Genomic DNA, 22,794 nt, shown 5'->3' with positions numbered 1-22,794 from the left:
ACAGGTGGCTACGTCACATGCCCGTGATGTAAACGTCCCGAGCCAACCCGAGCGGCCCCGGGCGCGCGGGCGCACGTGATCTAAACGTCCCGAGCCACGTGTCCCGAGCGGCCCCGGGCGCACGTGATCTAAACGTCCCGTGCCACGTGTCCCGAGCCAACCCGAGCGGCCCCGGGCGCGGGCGCGAGTTTGCGCGGGCGCGCGGGCGCGAGCGGATAGAGCCCCCCCACAATGCACCGCAGCGTAGCGCTCCCTGAGGCTATGCATTTCCGCCGGCCTAACTGTGTCATCGCGCTGTCGCTCCCCGCACTTTCGCATAGCGTTGCCGGAGGCTGCTGCTGCAGCTAGCGGGGGGGGGTCGCGCTAGCGGAAGGAAGCCCTGCCAAGGCATATGGCCCTGCAATCGGACGCTCGCGAAGTAATCGTGTGCGGCTCGTCTGACCGAACGCGCTGCGCTAAGTTTGATACTCGTGAATAAAGCGTGTGCCCCCACCTCTCACTGCCGATAAGCCGCGCCATTTAGGACGCAATGAAGCCGAGTCGCCACTACGCCTGTTGCCAAGTGCTCGGAAGGAAGCCCTGCGCCGAGTAGGAAACTCGCGAAAGAAGCGTGTGCGCCCACCTCCCACTGAACGAACGCCCTACGCCGAGTTGGATACTCATGAAGAAAGCGTGTGCCCCACCTTCCACTGCCGAGTCGCAAAGCCGCGCCGTTCAGGATGCATTGAAGCCGAGTCGACTGACTACGCCTGATACACCTAGGCCTGCTGCGAAAAACGCCGCACCGGAGATTACTGCACTCCACTTGGTTAGTTTTTGTTGATTCTCAGCATGCTGTTATTGAAAGCGTGTTTCCGATACTGTCGTTTTCAATAAGGCTACGCACTGTGCTCGGGCAGCAAGGACAGAAATGTAGTGGTGATACATGCGTGCGATCGTAAAATCCTTGAAAGCCTGCGCGCAAAACTTTGTCGTGCGTCACTACCACAATGTCGAAGCTAAAAGGAAAGCATGCAGCCTCAAGACATTGTCTTTAGTCAAACTAATTTAAGACAAAAGAATTAAACTTAGTGAAAAGCTCTTCACGGATGCTTTTTTTTTTTTTCATGGCTTCACTGCAATACGGCCCCGTGTTCAGGTGAAGGCAAGTTAGACTCGCAGTTATCCTCGCCCGCTTGTGGTTGTCGCTTTTTTTTTTTCGCCCCCTGTGTATTATGTCACCAGAAAATAATCTGCTACCCTTCTCTATAAAACTGTCGAGTGCACTCCATGCGGCTCTACTCTGCATGATGTCTCCTTTGAGAGGCTTCTTCAATAGAAGAATGTGTTAGGGCGAAGCTTACTAAAATCACAGCTGCCAACTGTTGTAACCACTATACCCATGCAAAAATAAATATGCAATACATGAGATAATAATTTATTAACATGAAAACTGTCCCATGAGAGAACACTGAAGGTATCTACAGGAGAATGGCACAACAAAGATAACACTTTATGCGTCAAGCATAGACGCAAACAGCATGATGCAAACAGACAGTTTTTATTTCACTTGTGTATTTGCTTACTTGTAAATAATAAAATCACCAATTTTCATTTTCATGAGTTTGGTACAATAAGGACATAATAGTAACACGCCGTTAATACAAAATAATTGAACTCTCTTTTTTTTTTCTTGCAAATGGTGCTTTCATTCCTTATTGAGCCACCTTTGTTGCTTCTCAGCGCACAAGCTCCGTCATCCATTGCCACGCACCCCCACAAGGCAGTCCTACATGCCCATGAAGCATAGAAAAATGTGAGCCATGTTAACTCAATACTGTGTGCCCACAGTTGACATGCATCTCCATGTGCAGTACCCTATAGGTGTGCTGCTTGCCGAAAATATATCTGGTAAGCTTAGTTATTAAAAAGCTGTCATCGACAATGCACTTCTCATAGTGTTGTATGCATTATGTCTTGGGGTCCTCTTTATTGTGCTGCTTGTGTGCTTCTCTGTGTGTTCAATTTCCTGCCTTCTTTTTGACTTGTACTATAGTTCTGATACATCTAGGATTGCTGACTGTTTCCATTTCCTCATATTTCCTTGCAAAGTTCTGAGAAACTAGAATAAAAATTGACTTGAAAGCAGATCACAGAACTCGATACTTGAAAACACTTTGGTATCTTTCCTACTTGCAGGCTGGCCACCAAAAACAGTGTGAACCTCGGCGCTAAGGGCTTGAATGCCACTGGGTTGTAGTGCCACCAACAGCGAGGGGATTGCGTCGTGGTGGAAGAAGAGGATGCGCGTGATCACGTGCGATGCAGCAGCAATACTGGCGTGAGGGGGACAGAAAATAAAGAAAACATTGGTTGTGTGAAAACCTGTCGAGTCTTTTTCTCACATGTGCTACACAAGGTATACTAACGTTCTCCTCATTGTGGACATGTACTGTGATAGGGACAGCAGCTGCCTTCGTGTAGTATTTCTGAATGCTTTGTTGTTACTAACACAAAGCTGTCACATAATTTAACCTTTTACTTCACTAAAATTATGAATGAACTGTAACAACTACAAGAGCAAGCCTGAAAATATTGATACTTCATATTACTTTGCCTGAAAAATGTTAGTTTTTGAAGCATGAAGTTGGTTTTCTTTAATACCAAACAAGCGAACTCCACTTCTTAAAGGAGTGCAAACCCCTGAAATCCGATTAAGTTGGCATAAAAAGGACTAAAGCATCGGCTTTCAGTGCTTGCAAGGAATGCTGCGTGAATGTCAACCGTTTGACACACTATGTACACAATTGTGTACACCACTTGATTTTTCTATTTGTATTTGTAGGGGCTAAGAAACATCAAACTATATTGACTTTCTAATCTCTTCATTTAACTTCGTTTTGCAGCATACAGTTGCATATTTATTTTTATTTTATTTACTCTCAAAATCCTTACAACATTAATAGAGGGGACTGGTTACAAAGTAGACAAGGAAAATGCAGCATGAGAAGTTATTAAACAAAGAATAAACTCATCATTATACAATGTTAGCTGTGTAAGGACAACAAATAATACATAATTCAGCCTGTAAATACAAAATATTAGTTAGTCTATTTTGGATAATTACAGAATACTGAGTAAAGTTTATTGGAAAACAATTACTAATAGTGACATGTGTTCAGGTAGTTGGTTTCAATGTACCAATGTACAAGATGAAAACACTGGGAGTTGCATAATGTGATGCCAACCTTATGACGAGGTCATTGCAATGGGATATGTACTGAGGATTCAGGATTAGTTGGTCATGCAGGGTGGTATGACAGAATAATTCGTGAAATGAAGCCAAGTAGGATATTTTCCAAGGGGGTGCAAAAGAAGCAAGGCTTCGGCTGGATTTCATTGAAGTTATACCAGCAATGCAATTACAGTGAGAAGGTTTCAAGCGGATGGAGTTATTTTGTACAAATAAGTGAATCAAGTTGTCGTGGCAAGGGTCTCGCACAGAAGAGGCATATTCAAGTTTGGGACGTAATAATGTTTCATATAGTAGTTTTAGTGTATATCGTGGTTTTGAAAAGTTGCAATGTATGTAGCCTAAATTGTAATCGGCATTATTAGTAACATATTCAGTGTTAGGTGCCTGAGGTGAGTTCAATGTGATAAGAACACCTAATTATTTATATGAGCTGACCCGATTGTGTAGGACATTTCCCTAGTATGTTAGCAAGATGTCTGCATATCTTCTTACGCACATTTGCTTACATTTACGCATGTTTAAATCTATTTGCCATGTGCTGCACCAAGCTGCTACAGTGTTGAGGTAAGATTGGAGAAATGAACTGCCATTACCACTACTTACTTTATTGAAAAATTACGCAGTAATCTCAAAAAGATTTATGTTTGAAGAAGTTGATGATGTCAGGCTCAAGGTTGGCGGGTATCTTTTTTGGCACTGGAGCTGGGTTCATGGCTTGATGGGGGCGCCCAGAACATGAAAAAAACCACCTCCACCAGATGTCGCATAGTTGTGAATGGACTAAGGCAGCAGGCGGCATTTCCAAGATAAAATTTTTTGTTTGGCCATATTTGTGGCCGAGAAACAAAGTCAAAGACTACAGCAAAGCACAAGTTCGGTTTCTTTTTGAACGCACCTCGTGTTATGCCGCTATTTTTATTGCAATAGAATATTGAGTGCCTTGAAATGTCAGTTTCACACAAGTACATACAGTTCTTCATAGGTGGTATCTGAAAGGGCTAAGAGAGCAGTTCACTTTTATTACTTTTTTTTCTTCTCTCAAGAAACCTTTGCACCACTTGGGCCGTAGCCCAATCATTCGCAAAGTTTGAGATTAGCTAGTTTGTATGACGAGACCTCAATGTCGAGATGTTTCATGCATTTGGCACTGTAGTCTGCCTGTATTGCTTCATTTAAGGTGCTTGCAACAGTGCTGTCACCAGGGATATTTTAGGGGGAGAGAGGAACACATGCTCAGTACAATACTTGCAACAACGCTGAATGGCAGTGAAAAACTTGTGCAAGCACACATGCCAGTCATGAGGCATATGAACATCGATACTTGTATAATGCCTTGCTGAATCGAAACTTCGTATAGAGATTAAGGGGGGACGCGGCTTTGGGATCGCGAAAAATGGCAAAAAAATCGATTTTTTGAAACTCAAGTTTTCAGTTTCTGAAACCCTTTTTCTATCTGGTTCCAAAATATCTACACTGAAAACCGCGCAGAAGTGCTTCGGAAAATTCGTTTCACCCACCTAGGTAGCAAAACTTTTTCTGGAAATGGCGATTTTCAAAAAATTATAGCTTCGCGATGCTTGGGCCGCCTCAACTGGCTTTTCCGCCTCAACTGGCTCCTCCCTTTACCACCAAGTGAGCAAAAAGCTAATGTTTGAAGGTCGTTTTGAGGCCCTTGATTGGCCGTGGCCGCCATGTTGCCTCAGCTCGCCTCGCCATTGGCCCGATGCTCGCTCCGGGAGATCGTCGTCTGCTGCTTGTGCGTCGCGAGGACATGGCTCTCGAAAATCGCCACTTCGTGACGTGTTCACGGCTTGATAATCACTTAATATATAACTAGGCGGCCCGTTCTTTTGCCTTAATGATGGCGTATTATCTTGTCCGTGTAATATACCAAGGAAGCGTTGAATATACGAACGGGCGAGGCCGGAAGCTTTACTTGTTTTAAGCCGCACAATGGCGTTTGGAAGGTCTTCGTGTAGCATGGCATGTTCCCTATTCATAATGCGTAGCTTAGAAGTTAGTGCTGAGCATAAGATAAAGCTAATTAACGCTGAAGTGACGTCCGCGACGTAGCGGAGTGTGATTTTCCCGAAACCCGTTTTTCTGACCAGCGACGGGGCAAGGCTTGCAACAAGTACGTCATCGCGTCGTTTTGTGTTGATTGCATGTGACTTAGTAAACATCCAAACTTACATCATTGATAACAGGCCGGCAAAACTTTGGGCAGAGCGAGGAGAGCAGCGCAGCGGCGATACAAGGCGCGCGCACTTTGTGAGATGTCAATCGTAGAAGGTTTTCCTTTTCTTCACATCGTTCCAGTGTCCACTTGCGTCATGAACGAGTCGGTTTTCGGTTGCGAGAGGCGACAAAGTGGGCGCACACGATTTCTTCGCGAGTATCCAACTCAACTCGGCGCAGGTCCAAAAGCCTTGGCAGGGCTTTCCTTTGCGAGCAAGGTCCCCCGCTGATGCAGCAGCCTCCCGGCAACACTATGCGAAAGTGCGGGGAGCGACAGCGCGATGACACAGTTAGGCCGGCGGAAATGCATAGCCTCCAAGAGCGCTGGGCCGTGGTGCATGTGGGGGCTCTATCCGCTCGCCTTCGTAAACTCGCGCCCCGGGCCATCTGCGCGCTTGATGCTGACTGCATCCGCTGTGGCGTCTGCTACGCCTGGCTATGCCGTCTGCTCCCTCCATAGCTGTGACATAGGCCACAACGCTGACTCATTTGAAACCTAAACAGCAGTTAGGTAGTGAATTATACCTATTTCTGTTATGATGCAACTTACTGTAAGTGAACTACTCGAGCGCGTGCGCATCGTAGACGGGCGCGGCCGTTCCACCGCTGTTTCTCCTAGCGAGCATAACGCGTGTTTGCCCGACCTTCGGGAATACGCACATGCTCGACGTGGGTCAGAACACCGATGACAAGAACTGGGTGCGCTAACAATGCGAAATCCAGAAACATGCGAGAAGCGGACAGAAAAGCAAAGAGAGAGCAAGAGCGCATCGAAAATTTCCCGTGTCTAACTTAAGATGGCCGCACAGCGTGCGCACCACGCTGTCGTCTGCCAGCTGCCCGAAAGAAATTGTTCGCACGGTCCCAGGCCGCCCGCAGGCCGCCAGGCACGCGAAAAACGAACATGCGTCCGAGTGATCCCGGACCAGTGGGCGGAGCTTCCAGTTGGTCCCCGAGAAAAACGAATGCGGCGCCGGTCTCCGGGGCCGTCCGGGACGTGTAAGTCGATGACGCGATGAGGGATGCTTCGCATATCGAGCTTGCTGGCGCACTATTGCAGTACTAGGGTTGTAGTATATATTGGGTGTATTAAGAAATGTGCCTGCAGGTACTCAAGATAAAGGAAAACACGACATTTGCTTGCCTCTTTCATATATGTGCTTGTGTGTGTTCGGCAGATTACCAGAGAATATGCATTAGGAAGCTGAAATAACTAAAGCTAAAGTTAGAAAAGAGAGGTAATTAGGTAAACTGGGAGTCACCAGTAATATTTCTAAAGTGATCAAATTCTAACCAAGTTACAGGCGGAACCAAAACCGAAGCACCGATGTCGCATGCAACCGACCAACTCCAGGAGACGTACCCCAAATGAACCGTTTGAAAGAACTATTGCAGTGGCGTTAGTTCTGCATAATATTTATCAAGTTCCGTTGGCGACGTGTGTTGTCATGACAAGCGCAGCCTTCAGAGCCTAGAAGCGAAGTAGCTCGATATTTGATATCACGCCACTCACAGATTTTGGCAACTTCGTCTACCGGCGTTTTGGTTTCGTTTTCGTCGGCGAGATAGAACGGATTTCAAAGATGTCTCATCTTGTTTTAGACGCAATTGCTTATTTTCGTGACTGCACTCTATTGAAGTGACGTCAAGGAGGTAGAAACTAACAGGTTTTTGCAGATGCGCTCGGAAAGCAGGAAAAATCGAAGGTGCACTGCCAGGCCACAGTTTGGTTATTGTCTGCCCCGTTCTGTCGAAGCAGCACTCTTCGAAGTGAATAGAACAGAGGTGGTCACCGTCCGCAGCTCTCCAACTATTTCTTCGAACACCACGTTCCGAGGCAGAACGCAGCGCACTGTCTTTCGGAAACCTGTAACACGGATAATCACGGCATGGTATTATTTTCTACGTTTGCGAATTCCTGGATAAACATGCACCGAATTCGATATTCACTCGCCAAAAAATATGCATGCACGCCGTCAGTCTTGCCTTGTAAGAGAACACCATAAAACTTGGAATGCAAAGGGCATTCAGACATCCTACTCGTTCCAATGTTTGGTACGTGCAGCCATAGACCGCAAGCTAGTGCTTCGTCCATAAACTTAAAACTCATAGAAAACGTCGTGTCAGCGAGCATTTAAAGCTTCAAGTTACCTTCCATGCAGCTTTACGCATGTATTACACGCATGTGCACCTTTTATATTGTTGCTAATTTAACAGCATACGCGAAAAAACAGGCGATCGTCAGCGAACAAAGCGAGAATACTTACACGTAAAGAGTGATCCCAGGAGTCTTTTTTATGCGATTTGTGCAGCCATAAGCGACGCACGAAGTAACTGTGGCCTTGTAAAATTTTTAACTGCTTTACAAAAGCATGTCACAGTCTCCAAAGGCCACTGCGAGGGCGGAGCTACGAAGCGCACTTTGTCGTCTGCTTCCGAGTCTTTCCTTTTCCAGTATGGCGGCGACCAGCGTCTTTTATCGGGGCGCAGCTCCTCTCCAGTCACGGAGGAAGGAAAAAGGTCCGTCTCTCCAGTAGACATAGTATATAACCTCCTTAGACACCACCATAGAGTTTCATACATAGAGTTTCTCACAGTAAGTTTGTAAGAAACACTGAGAAGCTCTATGGTCACCATCTTTAAAAACTCGCTTAAGAAAATTACGTAGCTATCTTGAGTCGCTCAAAAGTTATCACCATTTTTTCAATACCTGATAAATTCATCCGAAACCGAATGTTTTTGTTTTTACAACACCTAGTATAATAAATATTTTTACATACATAATACGTAATGGTAAGTTATCTAAGTACGTTTTAAAGCTTGTAAAACATGACGTTTTTTTGTTTTAAAATTTGTTTCGAATATGTTGACCTACCTAGGAATTTTTTCTATTCCGTGGCCCAGGGCCGTATATTCCTTCGTGGCCATAAAAAATCTACTACAGCTATTTTTTTCACCCTTCTCGTGTGACAGCCGACATCCCCATGTAGTACATAAACGTGTTTTCGTTGCTCTGAAACTCTTTTACCAACCTCTTTGTCCGGCTGCTAAACGTGAAAGTCCGACCACTCCTTCGTCTGATATTCGTGCGGTTTTCACAGGTGTTCTGTGCTTTCACTGCCGGGGGGTATGAACGCTTTGGTGGGGGTAAACGTTCGGCCACCAGATAGCATCCAATGTAGATGCAGGTACAGTGCTCTAATGCAGGAAGGGTTTTTAGATGCAGGTTCCATAGAAGACCATACGTTCAGAAAATGGCGCCGGATCAGCTGCTTATGGCTTGGATGCACTGACCGCACCCTACGAACACCGGTGTTTTGCTTGAATATGAGGTAAACTGGTAGGTGTTCCGTGATGAGGTGAACCGCGAATCTGCAAGATGACTGCTGATCACGCCTCTGTGCTGGCACTCTTCTGCGGTTTACCAGCCAGTGGGAAAACTACCCTGGTGCAAAAAATCAGTTCTTTATTGGAAAGTCGTGAAGCGCGTGGTGTCCCTTGGTACCCGTGTGTCATTCGCTATGACGAACTCGTGAGCACGGATGCACAAGCTGTAATGGTAAACACCACTGGTTTTGTTTGCGCGGGTGGTATCGCAATAGTGAAGCCGTGACATCATTGCAAATCCCCGCATCAAACTGTCGACATTTAGACAAGCGTACCTGTCAGTGAAGAACCATTTTCACGGTAACAATTAGAGCCAGAACGTAACACCTTTTCTATTTCTGGTTCAAGGGAAACACATGACATGAAGTCGCCAGAACCATGTCTAAGAACACTTTTTTGTAAAAGTGGAAAATATTGTGGAGAGCGAGCAGAAAATATTTCCAAGTGGCACGAAAATGTACTATGGTTTCGAAAAAAAAAAAAATTGAAGCGCGGGTGCTATTCTAAACGATCCGAGTGTTATTCAGAGAGAGAGTGCAAGTAGACTAACTAAAAACTAATGTTTAATGAAATTCGTTCTGGTGACAGAGGGAGAGGGAGTTGTCTTTTCGACCTTGCTTAGAAGTCATGAGTATCGGGTGTTGCTTTTAGAGCCCAGAAAGGAGAAATCTTGACATTGTTATCTGGCAAGCCAAGTTTTTTTTGTTTTTTTTTTTGCAGTCTTAACACAAATAATTCATAGTCACTGCATGGTGACAAGCGTGTTTATTTTAAGGAATCTGCACTGAAAGTCGTCTACTACTCATGACAGACTTAACCATAGAAATTTTCACTCACAGACATTATTTACACTATTAAAGTACATAAACAAGAACAACCAATAGATGCATTCTTGATGACCCCCAGTTTACTTCAATTCTCCTCTATACGTTTGTGTTAAAGAATTGTAGTGTATATGGGTTTGTTTCACAAAAATTCTGACACTCCTTCATATCATTCTAGCTCTTCTGCATGCACAATTAACCACAAAAGTTTACACACCGCTTGAGTGCATGGCCAACAGCCTCTTGATGATAGTTATGCCATGTCAGCAATGACCTATGGCAGCGCCACAACCAAGACGTATCCCTCCCTTAACCTGTGGCCTGTCTATTCACTCTCTGGATACTAATATTCCCTAGCTTTTCCTTTTTAACATGACTCGCTCTTCAGCAGCCATGGCTACGTGGGTATGCACGATTCTGCCTCTTGAGCAGTATATGAAAATACCAGTTATCAGTGTCACCTTTCTCACAAACTAATGGCAACCCTATGGCACCCTGTTCAAGGCACACTGCAACTGCTGTGGAAAGTAGAAGTGCGATAGCCTTACCACAGCACTATGCGTGAAAATAAACAACTAACAATACTCTATGCGGCAGTTCAAAATCGATATGCCAGTAAATAACAAGACCCGTTTCTAGTCCAGCGCTGCAATTGTTGGAAGGTGGTGCACTGCTACAAGGTACTGACATGCAGTTTAGCACATGCTTTCATAGTTTTTAAACTTTTGCACTTGCCCGCCGCGGTGGTCTAGTGGCGAAGGTACTTGGTATTTGGCTGCTGAGCCGCAGGTCGCGGGATCGAATCCTGGCTGCAGCGGCTGCATTTTCAAGGAAGATGCTGTAGGCCTGTATGCTCAGATTAGGGTGTACGTTAAAGAACTCCAGGCGGTTGAAATTTCCGGAGCCCTGAATTATGGTGTCTTTTGTAATCATATGGTTACGATATGTGGGTTTAATGTCCCAAAACCATATGGTTGTTTTCGGACGTTAAACCCCACATATCGTCAAATTTTTACAGTTGGCTATATATGACCATGTACATTTCGAGCATTTCTGTGCCCATTCTTTGTTCATTATGCTTGTCGTGTTTGAAGCACATGCATACAAATACATACCGACAATCCATGTACACATGAGAGCGGGCCTTTTGACGGAGACTTTAAGCACTGATTGTAACATACTTTTGTGAATGCTCTCTCAACATCACATCTACTGTAGATTTGCTGCCGCGTCACCACTGTTTAAATGTGCTCGGATCTATGGGAACTGTGATGCACTTTTGCGTTCACGTATTGTAATTGCAGCAACTGAAAGTACAACAATCTCTCGTTCATTGAAATTCAGTAGGTGCTAGATATAGTGTATATGCCAGTTTTTTCCTCAGCACTGAGCGAAAAAAAGTATATATTGATACATCAGCATTACTACTACTGTAAATCTCGGCCATCGGTTCACACAAGTCAAGCAGATACGTGTTGCTCTTGTTTTACCATTGAATTATGTATTTTATAAATTTTAGTTTTAATAATTGTATTTCATTAGCAATGAGGTTTGTGTAAGCCAGCCTATGGTTGGGCTAATGAAATTAAGAAATGAGCAGACATAGAATGCAATCTACTGGCACAGGGCATTATAAATTGGAGATTATTGGGATTGGCCTTTGCTCTGCAGTAGATGTGAAAATATAATGATGATAATGTGTAGGTATTTGATGGACATGACGTATATAATAAAAACTTCAGAAAATTAAAATGTAAAATATTGTGTTGAATTAACATTCAACTATTGGTATAACATCTCTTAATGGCACACTCGGTTATAATGGAAACACATGGAGAGCTCTATATTGATCTATATCCGCATGCTCCTAAATTCGCATATGCAAGCATTTCTTATTTTGCCTTTATTGAAATGCGACTTTGGCAGCTGGAAATCACGCCCTTGCACATTTGCACCGGGTTAAGTGGAAATAAGTCCCCCATTTGTTACTAACTCGTTGGAAAAAGTGCAAGGCATGTTTTCTGCACAATAGAAATTCAGGCACAAGGGCGGTGTCTCTCGTTCTCGGAGTAATCGTTACGTGCAGTGTAGTGAGTGTGTGAAGTACCGTTATTGTGCATTAATGCACGATGATGGGTGGAGAGACACCTCTCTAGCCCTGACATGGACAAACAAGGGAAACGCTGTACTGCATGTAATAATTGTAGTAAGAATGCAAGCCAATACCACTTTACATTAATTTTTGTTGTGTAAGAAAGCTGCCTCGTAGTTTTTGCTACTTGTCTATTACGAGCACTCATTTAAAAAGTATCATATTTGTTGTTAATAGCATTGTTAAAGTGCTACTTTTGGCTAAGGTTAGTTTTTATATTAATTTTAAGGTGCTCATAAGGAGTCATAGTATCTAAGAAAGCAATGCTAAAAGTATGGTTATAGTTACCAGAAGGTCTGTTAGTGTGTAAAAAATTTAAGGCTTTGCATTTGTTAGTGCTGTTCTCGAGTACATGTGTATTGATTTAAACCAACAAGCAAGGCTAGGCATTTCTCGCAAACAATTTTAACATCTAGGTTATTTGTTGTATCATGATAAAGAACTTTGTACAAAAAAAGGTGTTAATAATAAGTAAATGACTCGGGGAGAGATGATGTCACTGAAGATAATAAAATGATGACTCGGTGCAAGGTTGGCCTAGATCTGCTGTATTGATGGGCTGTTTGAGTTTGTTCACACAGTATTATTGGCAAATCATTGTACAAGAATACGCCATGACAGAAGTAGGGCTCCTTCGTTGTCTCGTTTCTGTTTTCGCTCTGTGTTTCTCTGCTGCAATTTACCAGTAATTTGATTTACCATATTGATAATAATATTGCTGTAGCACACTCATAAGAAGCCTATAATTATTAGGCAGTGTTTAAAATACCTCTAATGAAATAATCTTTAGATAATAGCATAATATCTTCATTACTGCAGGAGAGTTATACGGTTATCATCAGGCCTGTCTAAGCCCACAAAAGTGTGTGAGATATGGCCGGGCAGATTTGGCAGAAAGATACATCATGATTAAAGAATATTCAGGTATGAGCACCAAAGAAAACTAGCATAAATTGTATTCTTCACAAATATAACACAACTACACAGAGAGTTGAGTCATATGTGTAAGTAAACGCAAGAAACAAGCTGTAATGTTCAAATTTTAGAATCAAGGAGCACAGAATTGCCAGCACAAACACACACTTTCCTTGCTGTATAAATGAACGAACTCACCCAAAAGGAAGTATTGATGAATTTTTATAAAACAGTTGTCTCATACATGTTGCATAAAAAAAATACCGTAGCATTTTATCCTTAGGCTAACAATTGTAAAATATTGTGAATGAATTTAAGGGGCCCTGTTATATTTCTTCAAGTAACTATCAAATGACCTTGCTATTACAGATTATTGCATCTCAAATCTGCAGCAAAAATTTTTATAATATATATCAAGCAAGAATGGAGCTACAGGGATTTATACCACGCTCTAAGTGCTTTCCCTTTCTCTTTTTATCCCATGAGCTGAAAGCTAAACAGGGTGAGATAAAAAGGGGGGCAAGAAACGTCTGTACATCAGTGCGTGTCATGATTTTGAGCACATTATTTTGTATTCTTAGAATTCATGGCTAATTTTCCAAGCACTTCATGGAGGCTGTGGTAACTATGCAGTTCATGATGCTTGCATCAGCTAATTGCAGTGCCCATGTGGTTTTGGGTGTGCAATTCAGTGTATGTGGGGTATTTAGCATCATTTGTAGAGCGAGTTATTTTTATCTGAAATTTAATTGTAAGTTTCATGCCACATGCTGTACTATAATCTTTGGCTCACATGCTTACAGGAGTCTCGACTACCACTTGGCAGCATTTTCTGACCATGTCCAAGAAGTTTGGCTTAAGATACACCTCATCTAAAGAACAAGAATTGCTCCCCAGTGTATGTCTCTTATGAAAGGGTTCGTCCACAGTGGTGGTTAAGGCGCTCGACTGACGACCCGAAGGTTGCGAGTTTGATTCCAGCTGCGGTGGTCGTATTTCAGTGGAGGCAAATTGCTGGAGGCCAAATCGTGGTATCAAGACACAAAACCCCAGATATTATTATTATTATTGTTATAAAGCTGTATTGTTCTGAAAGCTTCCACAGCACTGGTAATCAACAATATCCAGTACCAGCAGATGTTTATGGTGCTGCTAATAGACATTTTTGTTGATCCTGAGGTGTTTTTGCTGCGTACAGTTTAAGCCTATACAGCTTTGTTTTGTGGCAAATTTTGACCCAGGCACAGAGCAAAGGCCTTACTAAGGAATCCCGTCAGCGCTTGCTTGAAGCATCCGACTACTACATTGGATGGCTTTGTGGGGAGGACTGTCAACCAAGCCCTATGTGTACTGACCCTCTAATGGAAATGCTTGTTCGCCTAAAGGCTACAAGAAGAGGACAGAAGCCTGACGGGAAACCTTTAATCATGGTTGATGACAATCTGTACTACCGCAGCATGCGAGCTGCATGGTTCAAACTGGCCCGCAAGTGTAAGTCCCAACTTGTCTATACAAATCATGCATGTGGGTAGCTTGTAAAAAGAGTTCTCTTGGTCATTTCTGGGTTAATGGTGTGATTTTGGCATTCTTACGTTGTGTCAAACCGACATCAATATGGCAATGGGTTTTGAAATATGTTTTTCTAAGTTCTGAATTATGAAGTACACATAGCGTCCAACCTAAATCGGGATGTACTTTAGTGCCAACTTTACTCCTTCCACAATTTAAATGATCAAGTGGTAAGCAGTAAAACTCCTTATAAGGTCTTTGTGGCCGGGAAATATAATGTGGAGGAGGGTGTTGCGTTATATATAGTAGATTGTTTTCTTTTTGTTTGATCTATTGTAGGCTGCTATCACATACAGACTTAAAAGCGCCAGTGTTCTTATGTTGAGGTTAGCTGAATAAAAGTCCCCTACAATTACGTGTATCATAATATTATTACATTGGCACTTTTTTTTTGTCATCCCTTCCATTTGACCATAAGCTGGTGGGAACTGAGGGAGAGGCTATTTTCTAGGGCATGTAATTGTGTACATATCTACCCATTTTTTTGTGTCTTCTCTGCTCTTGCAGACTCTTTGGGCTTCTGCCAGGTATTTCTGCTGTGCTCTGCCGAACAGGCTATCCAAAGGAATGCCACTCGGCTATTACCTGTGCCTGAACTGACAATTGAGACCATGGTGCAAAAATTCGAGCTGGCCCGTGATGAGCCTTGGGAACAGCTCTCTGTAGCTGTTGATGGAGGGCCAGGCAGCATGTGAGTTTACGGCTCGTTTTAATAATAACTATTTGCACTATTGAAAAAGTCTGATGCTGATTGATTTCTGAAAGTAGTTTCATTTTGCAACTTCAGTCTTTGTTCAGTAGGGCTCTTATACTCCGATCACACTCAGAAATTTAGTGTCATTTTGAGCGAGCGCACTTACTCCCCCCCAGAGTGTTGCTTGGGTAGCGTTTCTACACGAGAAAAGGGAATGTACTTTAGAAATGATGGTAATGCTGATCACTACTTAAGCTAAACAACAGATATTCGTCATTCCAGGCAATGTTTCTTAACTGATAATGTGTTATAGCTGTAAGCAGCCCTTCAAATAAACTTTGCATACAAACACGGTGGCTGTGGCCATTGCATGGCATGTGCTGGGCATGCTCCAGGCGGCCATACTATAAGCTGCCAAGGAGCGAAGATATAGAAGTAGCTGATTTTGGTGTCATATGTTTTGATGCATAAGAGTAGTCCTAACGAAAACGATAGTTTAAAGAATACTATAGACTCAGAATCATATAATGACTTATTTATTCTCTAGCCACTGCTATAGAGGCTAGACACTCCGCTGCAGCAAAGCGAGCTTGGCAAACGTACTCATTGGCGAGTGTGCTTTGCAGCCAGTGTCACAATGCATTCTCATGTGACAGCCTGTGATTGACACTAGCGGTGAAGTGCTCTCGTCAAAGTGCATGCAAGTTACCCTGTTGAACAGGGGTATTATTCAAAGGGGGCAGGAATATACATCAAGGCACATGCACGACAACAGACTATCGTCCGGAGCAGATGAGCCAGACTTGCGCGCTGGCTGATAAGCAGCGAGCAGTGTGCAATCGAACAGCCCCTCCCCACAGAAGAGCACCAAGGGGGAAAGAAACGTCTGCACACAAACTGGTTATTTTTTTCACAAAGTTCATAGAAGTGTTCAACGTAGGGGCAACTTTCGGGGAGTCTAACCAGTTGGCTGGCTGTGCTCCTGACGAGTAGTTTCGAGGTGCACAGAAGCGTCGAAGTACTTGGCGACCCACGTCTGGAAGAATCCAGCGATGTGGCCTCTGACCCTTCCAGGTCAGATGACGCAATGCTCGGTTTCCAAGTCGAAGGCTGCGTTCCTTAAGAACGTGCACAGGGTCCAGAGGTCTCAAAGGCCGATGTGCCGAAACGTGGAGTGCATGGCGTTCCAGAAAACTGCAGGAGTCACCAAGTGCACGAATCCTGGGCCAGGGTCCTGGGCATAGGCGAAACAGCAAGCACTCCCGCGAACACCACAAACAACTGCTGATCTCGGCCAGGCCAGACTCTAACAAGCAGAGTGTTTTGGAAACTTTCCAATTGGAAATAAAATTGTCTGTCGAGGACCTGCGGCAGTTACAGTTGCATATGAATTCTGAATCAAGGCTTTAGTGCCACTATGCTGACCAACACAGAGGGAGAGAAAGCCCTGCTCAGACCATCTGCATTTGCGTGCAGCAATCTTTTCTTCTGTTTAACCGTAAACGAGTGCGGTTGCAAACTGAAGCTCCAACGTAACAACCTGCCATTTTCGTTGGGCATCTGTTGAAGCCACATGAGTGGGCGAAGATCCGTCATGAATATGAATTCAGGACTAGCCAAATAACAGGGAAGTTTTTCTGCAGCCCAAACGAGACACATGCATTCTTTTTTTATGGTGCTGTAAGCTTGTTCGCGAGCAGACAACTTTCAGCTTATGTACAAAATGCGATGCTTATGGCCGTGCTCGTCTTCGTGACTCAAAACTACACCCAGCCCCTTTTTGCTTGCGTCGCACTGCACAAGAAAGAATTTCGAGTGGTCTGGGCTTGCCAGGACAGGCTTGGCAGTGAGAGCTACCTTAAAGTTTTAAACGCAGCTTGTTTTTTTGTTTTGTTTTTTCGCCCCATTTTACAACATTAGGAGCGTGTTTTTCCAGCACGTCTGTAAGTAGGCTGGCCACGTGAGAGAAACACTTGATATAGTGTTGATAGTAGCCTACCTTACCCAAGAAAGTACAGAGCTCCGTTTTCGTTTACGGCGTAGGGAAGTCCTTGATTGGCACAATCTTTAAATCAAGTGGGCTTCGATACCCTTGTCCCAAACTGTGGCCTAGGTAGTCAACTTCTGAGCGACCTAATTTGCACTTCTGGGCTTTTAAAGTTAGGCCAGCCCCTTCAAGTCTACTTAGAACCTCCCGTAGATGATTCACATGTTTTGGTCAATTATTCGAGAATACTGTGATGTCGTCAAGAAACGGTAGTGCGAATGCCTCTGCTCCGGCTAGCACCTGATCCATAAGTCTCTAAAAGGCAAAGGAGGCATCTTTAAGACCAAATGGGAGAACCAAAGGCCGGAAGGTACCGGAAGGAGTCATGAACAGCCGAATCGCTCACTCGTTCTGTTAGGAGCACTTGCCAGTACTCTCTCACTAAATCCAGCACAGACATGAACTTACCTTCGCTCACCTTTTTAAGGCAGTGTTCTACATGCGGCAAGAGATGTGCTTTCAGAACAGTCACGGAGTTAAGCTTACGGTAATTGATGCACAGCCGCGGTTATTTATTATTGGTTTCTATAATTATCATTGGAGACATGAAGCTTCCTTTACCTCGTTCGGCCACTTTAAGCGCCAGCATCTGATCAACTGCATTTCTCATCAACATTATTTGGGGTGGTGAACATCTGTAAACTTTACATTGCCTGATGCTGTGCAACGTTGGGTGGTCAGCTTCAGCTATAAACTCTATATCAGGAGTCGTCAGAGTGGTCCAACTGGGGACCTTTGAGAATCCTGGTATGTAATCTGCTATTGTATCTGTTAAATCTGCCAGCTGATTTTCACCCAGAGCAGCCCTGTCTGCTGTAATATTAAGGATTTCATCCACGGAAAAAGAAGTCATGTCTTTGGGGAATATCAGGAAGTTGAACTGCTACTTCTTCGGGTTGATTTAACACTAAGTTCACAACCTGCATGCTCTCTACATAAGGCTTCATGAGGTTGCTGTGATAGATACGTACTTCTTTTCTACGACCTGGCAGTTTAACTACATAGGTTGTGTCTGACAGTTTCTGTTGTATCGTCCCGGGGCCTTCCCAGTGTACCTCCAGCTTGTTAGCTAAGTACGCAACATGAGCACCTTTAGTTCCACGTGAAACTTGCGCACTTTGCTTTTTTGTTGTAACGCTTTTTTGCTTTTGTCTGCACTTCAAGCATATTAGCTTCCACCAGAGACTGTGTTGTACAAGGGCTGCAGTAGGTTCCAAATGTACTCTACGACAGTCTGATCGCTACCCTTATCTTCCCAGTTCTCACGAACTAGCCTAAGCGGGGAGCGCAGCACCCTTCCGTACACAAGCTCTGCTGGACTAAATCCTGTCGATTTGTGTGCTACCGAACGTAATGCAAAAAGCATAGCTGGTAACGCAGTGTCCCATTCGTTTTTTTTTGCTTGTAACACAAAGCTCGCAATACCCGCTTCATTACAGAATGAATCCCCTCTGCACTGTTGCTTTGCGGATTTTGAATAGAGCTGTGGTGTATCTTGATACCGCGCCTGTTAATCAACTCACTTGTGAAGACACTGCCTAGATCGAACTGTATTTCACTCGGCAAACTCACGTGGGATAAGATCAAAAGAACGGCATCTGCTATTTTTGTGAATGTACGACAACGCAGCGGCAATGCCTCAGGAAATTTAGTTGCAGGGCACACCATCGTCAAAAGATATTTATATCCTCACTTCATCACTGGGAAGGGCCCCAAAATGTCAACCACGACTCGACGAAACGGTTCAGTGATTATAGGAACTGCAGTCATAGGAACTGCTGACAAACATCTCAACTACAAACAAACTGCTCCACGTCTTTAAAAGCCCGACCAGTAATATTCACTCAGCAGTCTCGCTTTTCTCTTGGTAATTCCAAAATGACCTGACCAACCTGCCCAATGAGAAAGTTCTAGAATGTTTTCATGGTACTTCAGCAGGACCACGATTAGGTCAACACTTGCGCCTTTCTTGCCCCGAAACTCACTGGATAAAATACCATTTTTTTTTTTTTTTTCAAAAAAACAAACCACTGCCTGCACCTTGCTTTTTAATACTTTGGTGGCATTTTTACAAGGTTAAACCAGTTTGCTGTTCCTCGATCAACGTCATTTTACCGACTGAATATAGCACCTGAAAATCAACGCTCATGCGAGGAATGAAAAACTGTGCCTGTTCGCCTTCCTCTTAGGTAGATTCATGCACGTCTGAGCTTTGATCACCGCTATTATTTGATTGAGTGCGTTTTTGATCCTGGGCATTGACAGCGCGTGACGGAGGCTCTTGGTGAGCGGCAGTTGCTTTCGCCATAGACCTCGTGACAACCATTACAGGGTTCATATAGAGTGTTACGCCTGCATTTAGCAGCTCTTTTGCGGTTCTGTTTGATAGCAAATATGGGCACTATGGCAGTACGCTATCCGAGACAGCTGCTTCGGTTTTAATTTCACCAAACGCCTCTCTCAATATTACTTTTGCTACTGGTAAGCTCAAAGTGCCTTCTTCCAATGCTTGCCTTAAGCACACATAATCACCCATGGAGTCACCAGAATTTACTAGAGAAAAGTGCACCACATCATACGTCGCACCTTTGTCGCGCAAGACTACATTCTCGGCCGTTAACTTCCATGTCATGTATGTAAGGATGCAGAAAATCATTGCCCTGCACCATAACGAACTGTGTGGGCGATATTTTTGGAATGTGATACCACGCGGCTATGTTTCCTGATTTTTGGCACTTAAAGCATACGATAGGCTTCCGCACCTCGAATGATTTGTTTATATGTGAATCCAATGATTCCTGCTTTGTGGTATTGTTATTTTTATCAAAATTTCTAGATTGTTTTTGTTCAATGTTAGAGCCCCACGAGCCTCGCGTGCTTCTTTCTGCGTCAAAAGAGCGGTGTTTTGCACAGTAGTCACCTGCATACTCTGCTGCCTTGCGAGCCGTTTCTACATCTGGCTTATAGAGAATCCACTCTCAATTTTTCAGGAAGCGTCGAACAAAACTGCTCTAGACAGAATTCCTCAAACCCTTTGGCCTTGTCATTAAAATCGTCAGTACCTTTTAGCCAATTTTCTAGAAAGTTTGCTAGCCTGTACGTGAACATTAAGTAGCTTTCGTTCGGCGTCTTAACTGATTTCCGAAACTTCAGCCAAAAAGCTTCAGGTGACAACTTGAACTTCGCTAACAAAGCCCTTTTTACGTCCTCGTAACATTCCGCTTCTTCGACACTTAACCTCGCTATAATTTGTGCTGTTTCCGCCAACAACAAACTGAGAAGTCTTTGAGGCCAGGACGTCAGCTCAAAACCCATTCTTGTGCAAGTTCGCCCAAAGTTTGTCAAAAAAAGAGCCCCAATTCACTACCAGTAATGAAGCACTAAAGAAAACCTCTCATGTCGTAACTGGTGGGTTTCGGCTCTGCCTCACTGGCCAGATTCCTTTTAGCTGCTCAAATTAGCATCGGTTTAGGTCCTCTTTTTTTTTTCGCTCACTTTGCGTTTCCTTTGCACTTCATTAACTGCTTCAGCAATTTTGTCAGCAGCCACCCCACACACTGCAATTTCGCCCACAGTTTCGGGTTTTTGGATAGCTTTGCTAACCTCTAAACCGAGCTTTTCTGCTACGGCCAACAAATCTACCTTTAGCAAACTATTCAAATCTATGTTTGCTACCGTAACTGTGGCAAAAGTCCTCTATAGCCGCCTTTCCTATTTCCCTGACCAAAAATTATAACACTTGGCATACCAGAGTACAAATTCAAAGCCTTACCAACTGCTGCCGCAGAGCTCCCAGGGGTCCGTCCTCTTACCGCTGCCACCAGCTGTTACGTTTGGCTGAGTCAGGCTCCAAGCCGGGAGATGAAAATGCCGTAAGAACGAAGAACATACGTTTCAATGCGAAATGCTTGCCGAAAGAAGGAATACAAAAGAATGGCCTCCACGGTGTAGTCAGCAGTCGTTTGTTTAGGAACGCCGTGAATAAAAGGGGATGGAAAATATGCCAAGGCACATGCACAACAACAGATTATCGTCCGGAGCAGATGAGCCACACTCGGGCATTGGCTGATAAGCGGAAAGGGGTGTGCAAATGCAACAATGCCCATAATTTTCAAATTAATTTTTTCTGTTGGTGGCTTCATTATTTTGTAGCTTTTATTTTACTACAACAGAAGTTGAACACTTCAGGCTGAGCTTACTGGGTCTCTTTACCTGGCTGTTGTTTGTCATGTTGGTGATGAAGTTGTCATGATTAAGCAGCTGTGATTGAGAGGCCACATCCTAAATTTCAGCGTTATCTGCACTGTAAGGGGAAGGAAAACAAAAGTTATCGTCTTGAAAAACTTGTGCTTCTTCCTCGGTCTGAATTCACTGGCATAGTGTGCATAACTTAACAGTTGGTGTGATATAAGGCACCCTATAGAAGATCTTTATTTTGCATTTGGGCACAAGTGAGCTTCTCGAATTTAGTGCATACAATGAGACAATCTGATCATCTTAGCTGAAATGGCATCGCCAGTGTTTAGGGCAGAATTCACAAATCTTTTTATTCACATGTCATACTGTTTTATCAGTCACATTCAATTGCACGACTAGAGCAGTCCAATTTGTGGGGTCTCGGCGAGGCGAACGAGCGCCAGTGTGGGGTCTCAGCGAGGCGAACGAGCGCCTCGCCACGCCATACTCTTGGAGTGAACGGACACAGCAGATGCGGTCGGTACAAAGCACACAACATACATACATTTATTAACTAATTTAGACGACGATATCGTCCGCCGAATGATACACCAATTTCAACTAACACGCTATCATACAAACAACATAACGCAGTGACACACTAAACACACAATAACATGATAAACACACACTAACACACCCAACACACTAACACATAGCCAAGGCGGCGTCGCCAACGCCTGACTTTCCACGTGGGACCCTGGCGCGAAGCCCGCGGTGCCGAGCACCGGGGACCCACGCTACAGACAACCATTCGCGGCAGCCACCACGCGCAGAAGAGGCTTGCTCAACTCTCGCCCACCACCAAGGCCCGCCTTCCGCCAGGGGCCACCGCCGGCGCTACCACTCTACCAACAGTGGTACTCAAAGCGAACATAGCGCCATCTATCGCCCGGAGGTGGTCACCACCGAAACAAAGCCTTGGGGCGAGACGCGTGCGCCTTGCGGCGCAGACAACTTTACAGGGGGGGGTGTCAGCACCCTCACAAATTGAATTGGGTGATTACTTCGATGCTGTTTAGATCACTTGTATTTGACGCGTGACGGTGGTCACCAGTGTGTTATTTCTTCTGCGAGGTACACTAAATTTTAGGCTTGGCGAAATCCAGTGAGAGTATTTCTGCCTGATGTGGCATTTCTACACATTTTTCAACAGGACAAGTCTTATGTCACACAATGAAGATTCACTTTATTGCTCTTGACACCTTTGTAGCAAAATATCATTTTTCATCAATATTTAATCTAGTCACCTGATGTGCCTTGTCATAGTTATTTGAAAACACCTCGTAGGTTTGTAAACATGGTTGGGTTTTAGAAGGCTGATGTATAATTGCAATCAAGCAAACTTGAGAAACTGTGTCTGTTTTGAGTTCATTTTACTTTATTACCTTAAGGACCCCTTTAGAGAATATGATAAAGGGGTGCCCATTTCATTCTGATGCTTCATTTGGATAAAATGACAAGAGAAATGAGTTCAAGCACATTGGCATGATACTT

At 44.0% G+C, this 22,794-nt stretch overlaps 1 protein-coding gene and 3 long non-coding RNA genes across 4 annotated transcripts in view; 2 read left to right on the top strand and 2 right to left on the bottom strand.

Annotated features, from left to right (window-relative positions):
* LOC119175959 (Phosphoseryl tRNA kinase) overlaps window positions 1–22,794 on the top strand; it is a 119,099-nt gene that overhangs the window by 81,334 nt on the left and 14,971 nt on the right. Inside the window, exons 5-6 of the mRNA XM_075877154.1 lie at window positions 13,993–14,242; window positions 14,828–15,011. Coding sequence (XP_075733269.1) covers window positions 13,993–14,242; window positions 14,828–15,011 — 434 coding nt within the window. The remainder of the gene's footprint in view (window positions 1–13,992; window positions 14,243–14,827; window positions 15,012–22,794) is intronic.
* LOC119175961 (uncharacterized) lies at window positions 233–2,363 on the top strand. The gene is made up of 2 exons (XR_005110379.2): window positions 233–808; window positions 2,179–2,363. It is a non-coding gene; the product is annotated as an uncharacterized LOC119175961 (long non-coding RNA).
* LOC142775618 (uncharacterized) lies at window positions 1,402–8,214 on the bottom strand. Its single transcript, XR_012886842.1, has 3 exons — window positions 7,741–8,214; window positions 5,429–7,340; window positions 1,402–2,315 (listed from the first exon to the last, which is right to left on the bottom strand). It is a non-coding gene; the product is annotated as an uncharacterized LOC142775618 (long non-coding RNA).
* LOC142775619 (uncharacterized) lies at window positions 15,535–21,305 on the bottom strand. Its single transcript, XR_012886843.1, has 2 exons — window positions 20,834–21,305; window positions 15,535–16,248 (listed from the first exon to the last, which is right to left on the bottom strand). It is a non-coding gene; the product is annotated as an uncharacterized LOC142775619 (long non-coding RNA).

This window comes from Rhipicephalus microplus, chromosome X (assembly GCF_043290135.1).
Source record: "Rhipicephalus microplus isolate Deutch F79 chromosome X, USDA_Rmic, whole genome shotgun sequence".
Classification (NCBI taxonomy): domain Eukaryota; kingdom Metazoa; phylum Arthropoda; class Arachnida; order Ixodida; family Ixodidae; genus Rhipicephalus; species Rhipicephalus microplus.
The sequence above is the reverse complement of the archived record's forward strand: the minus strand, read 5'-3'. Positions and strand labels throughout refer to the sequence as shown.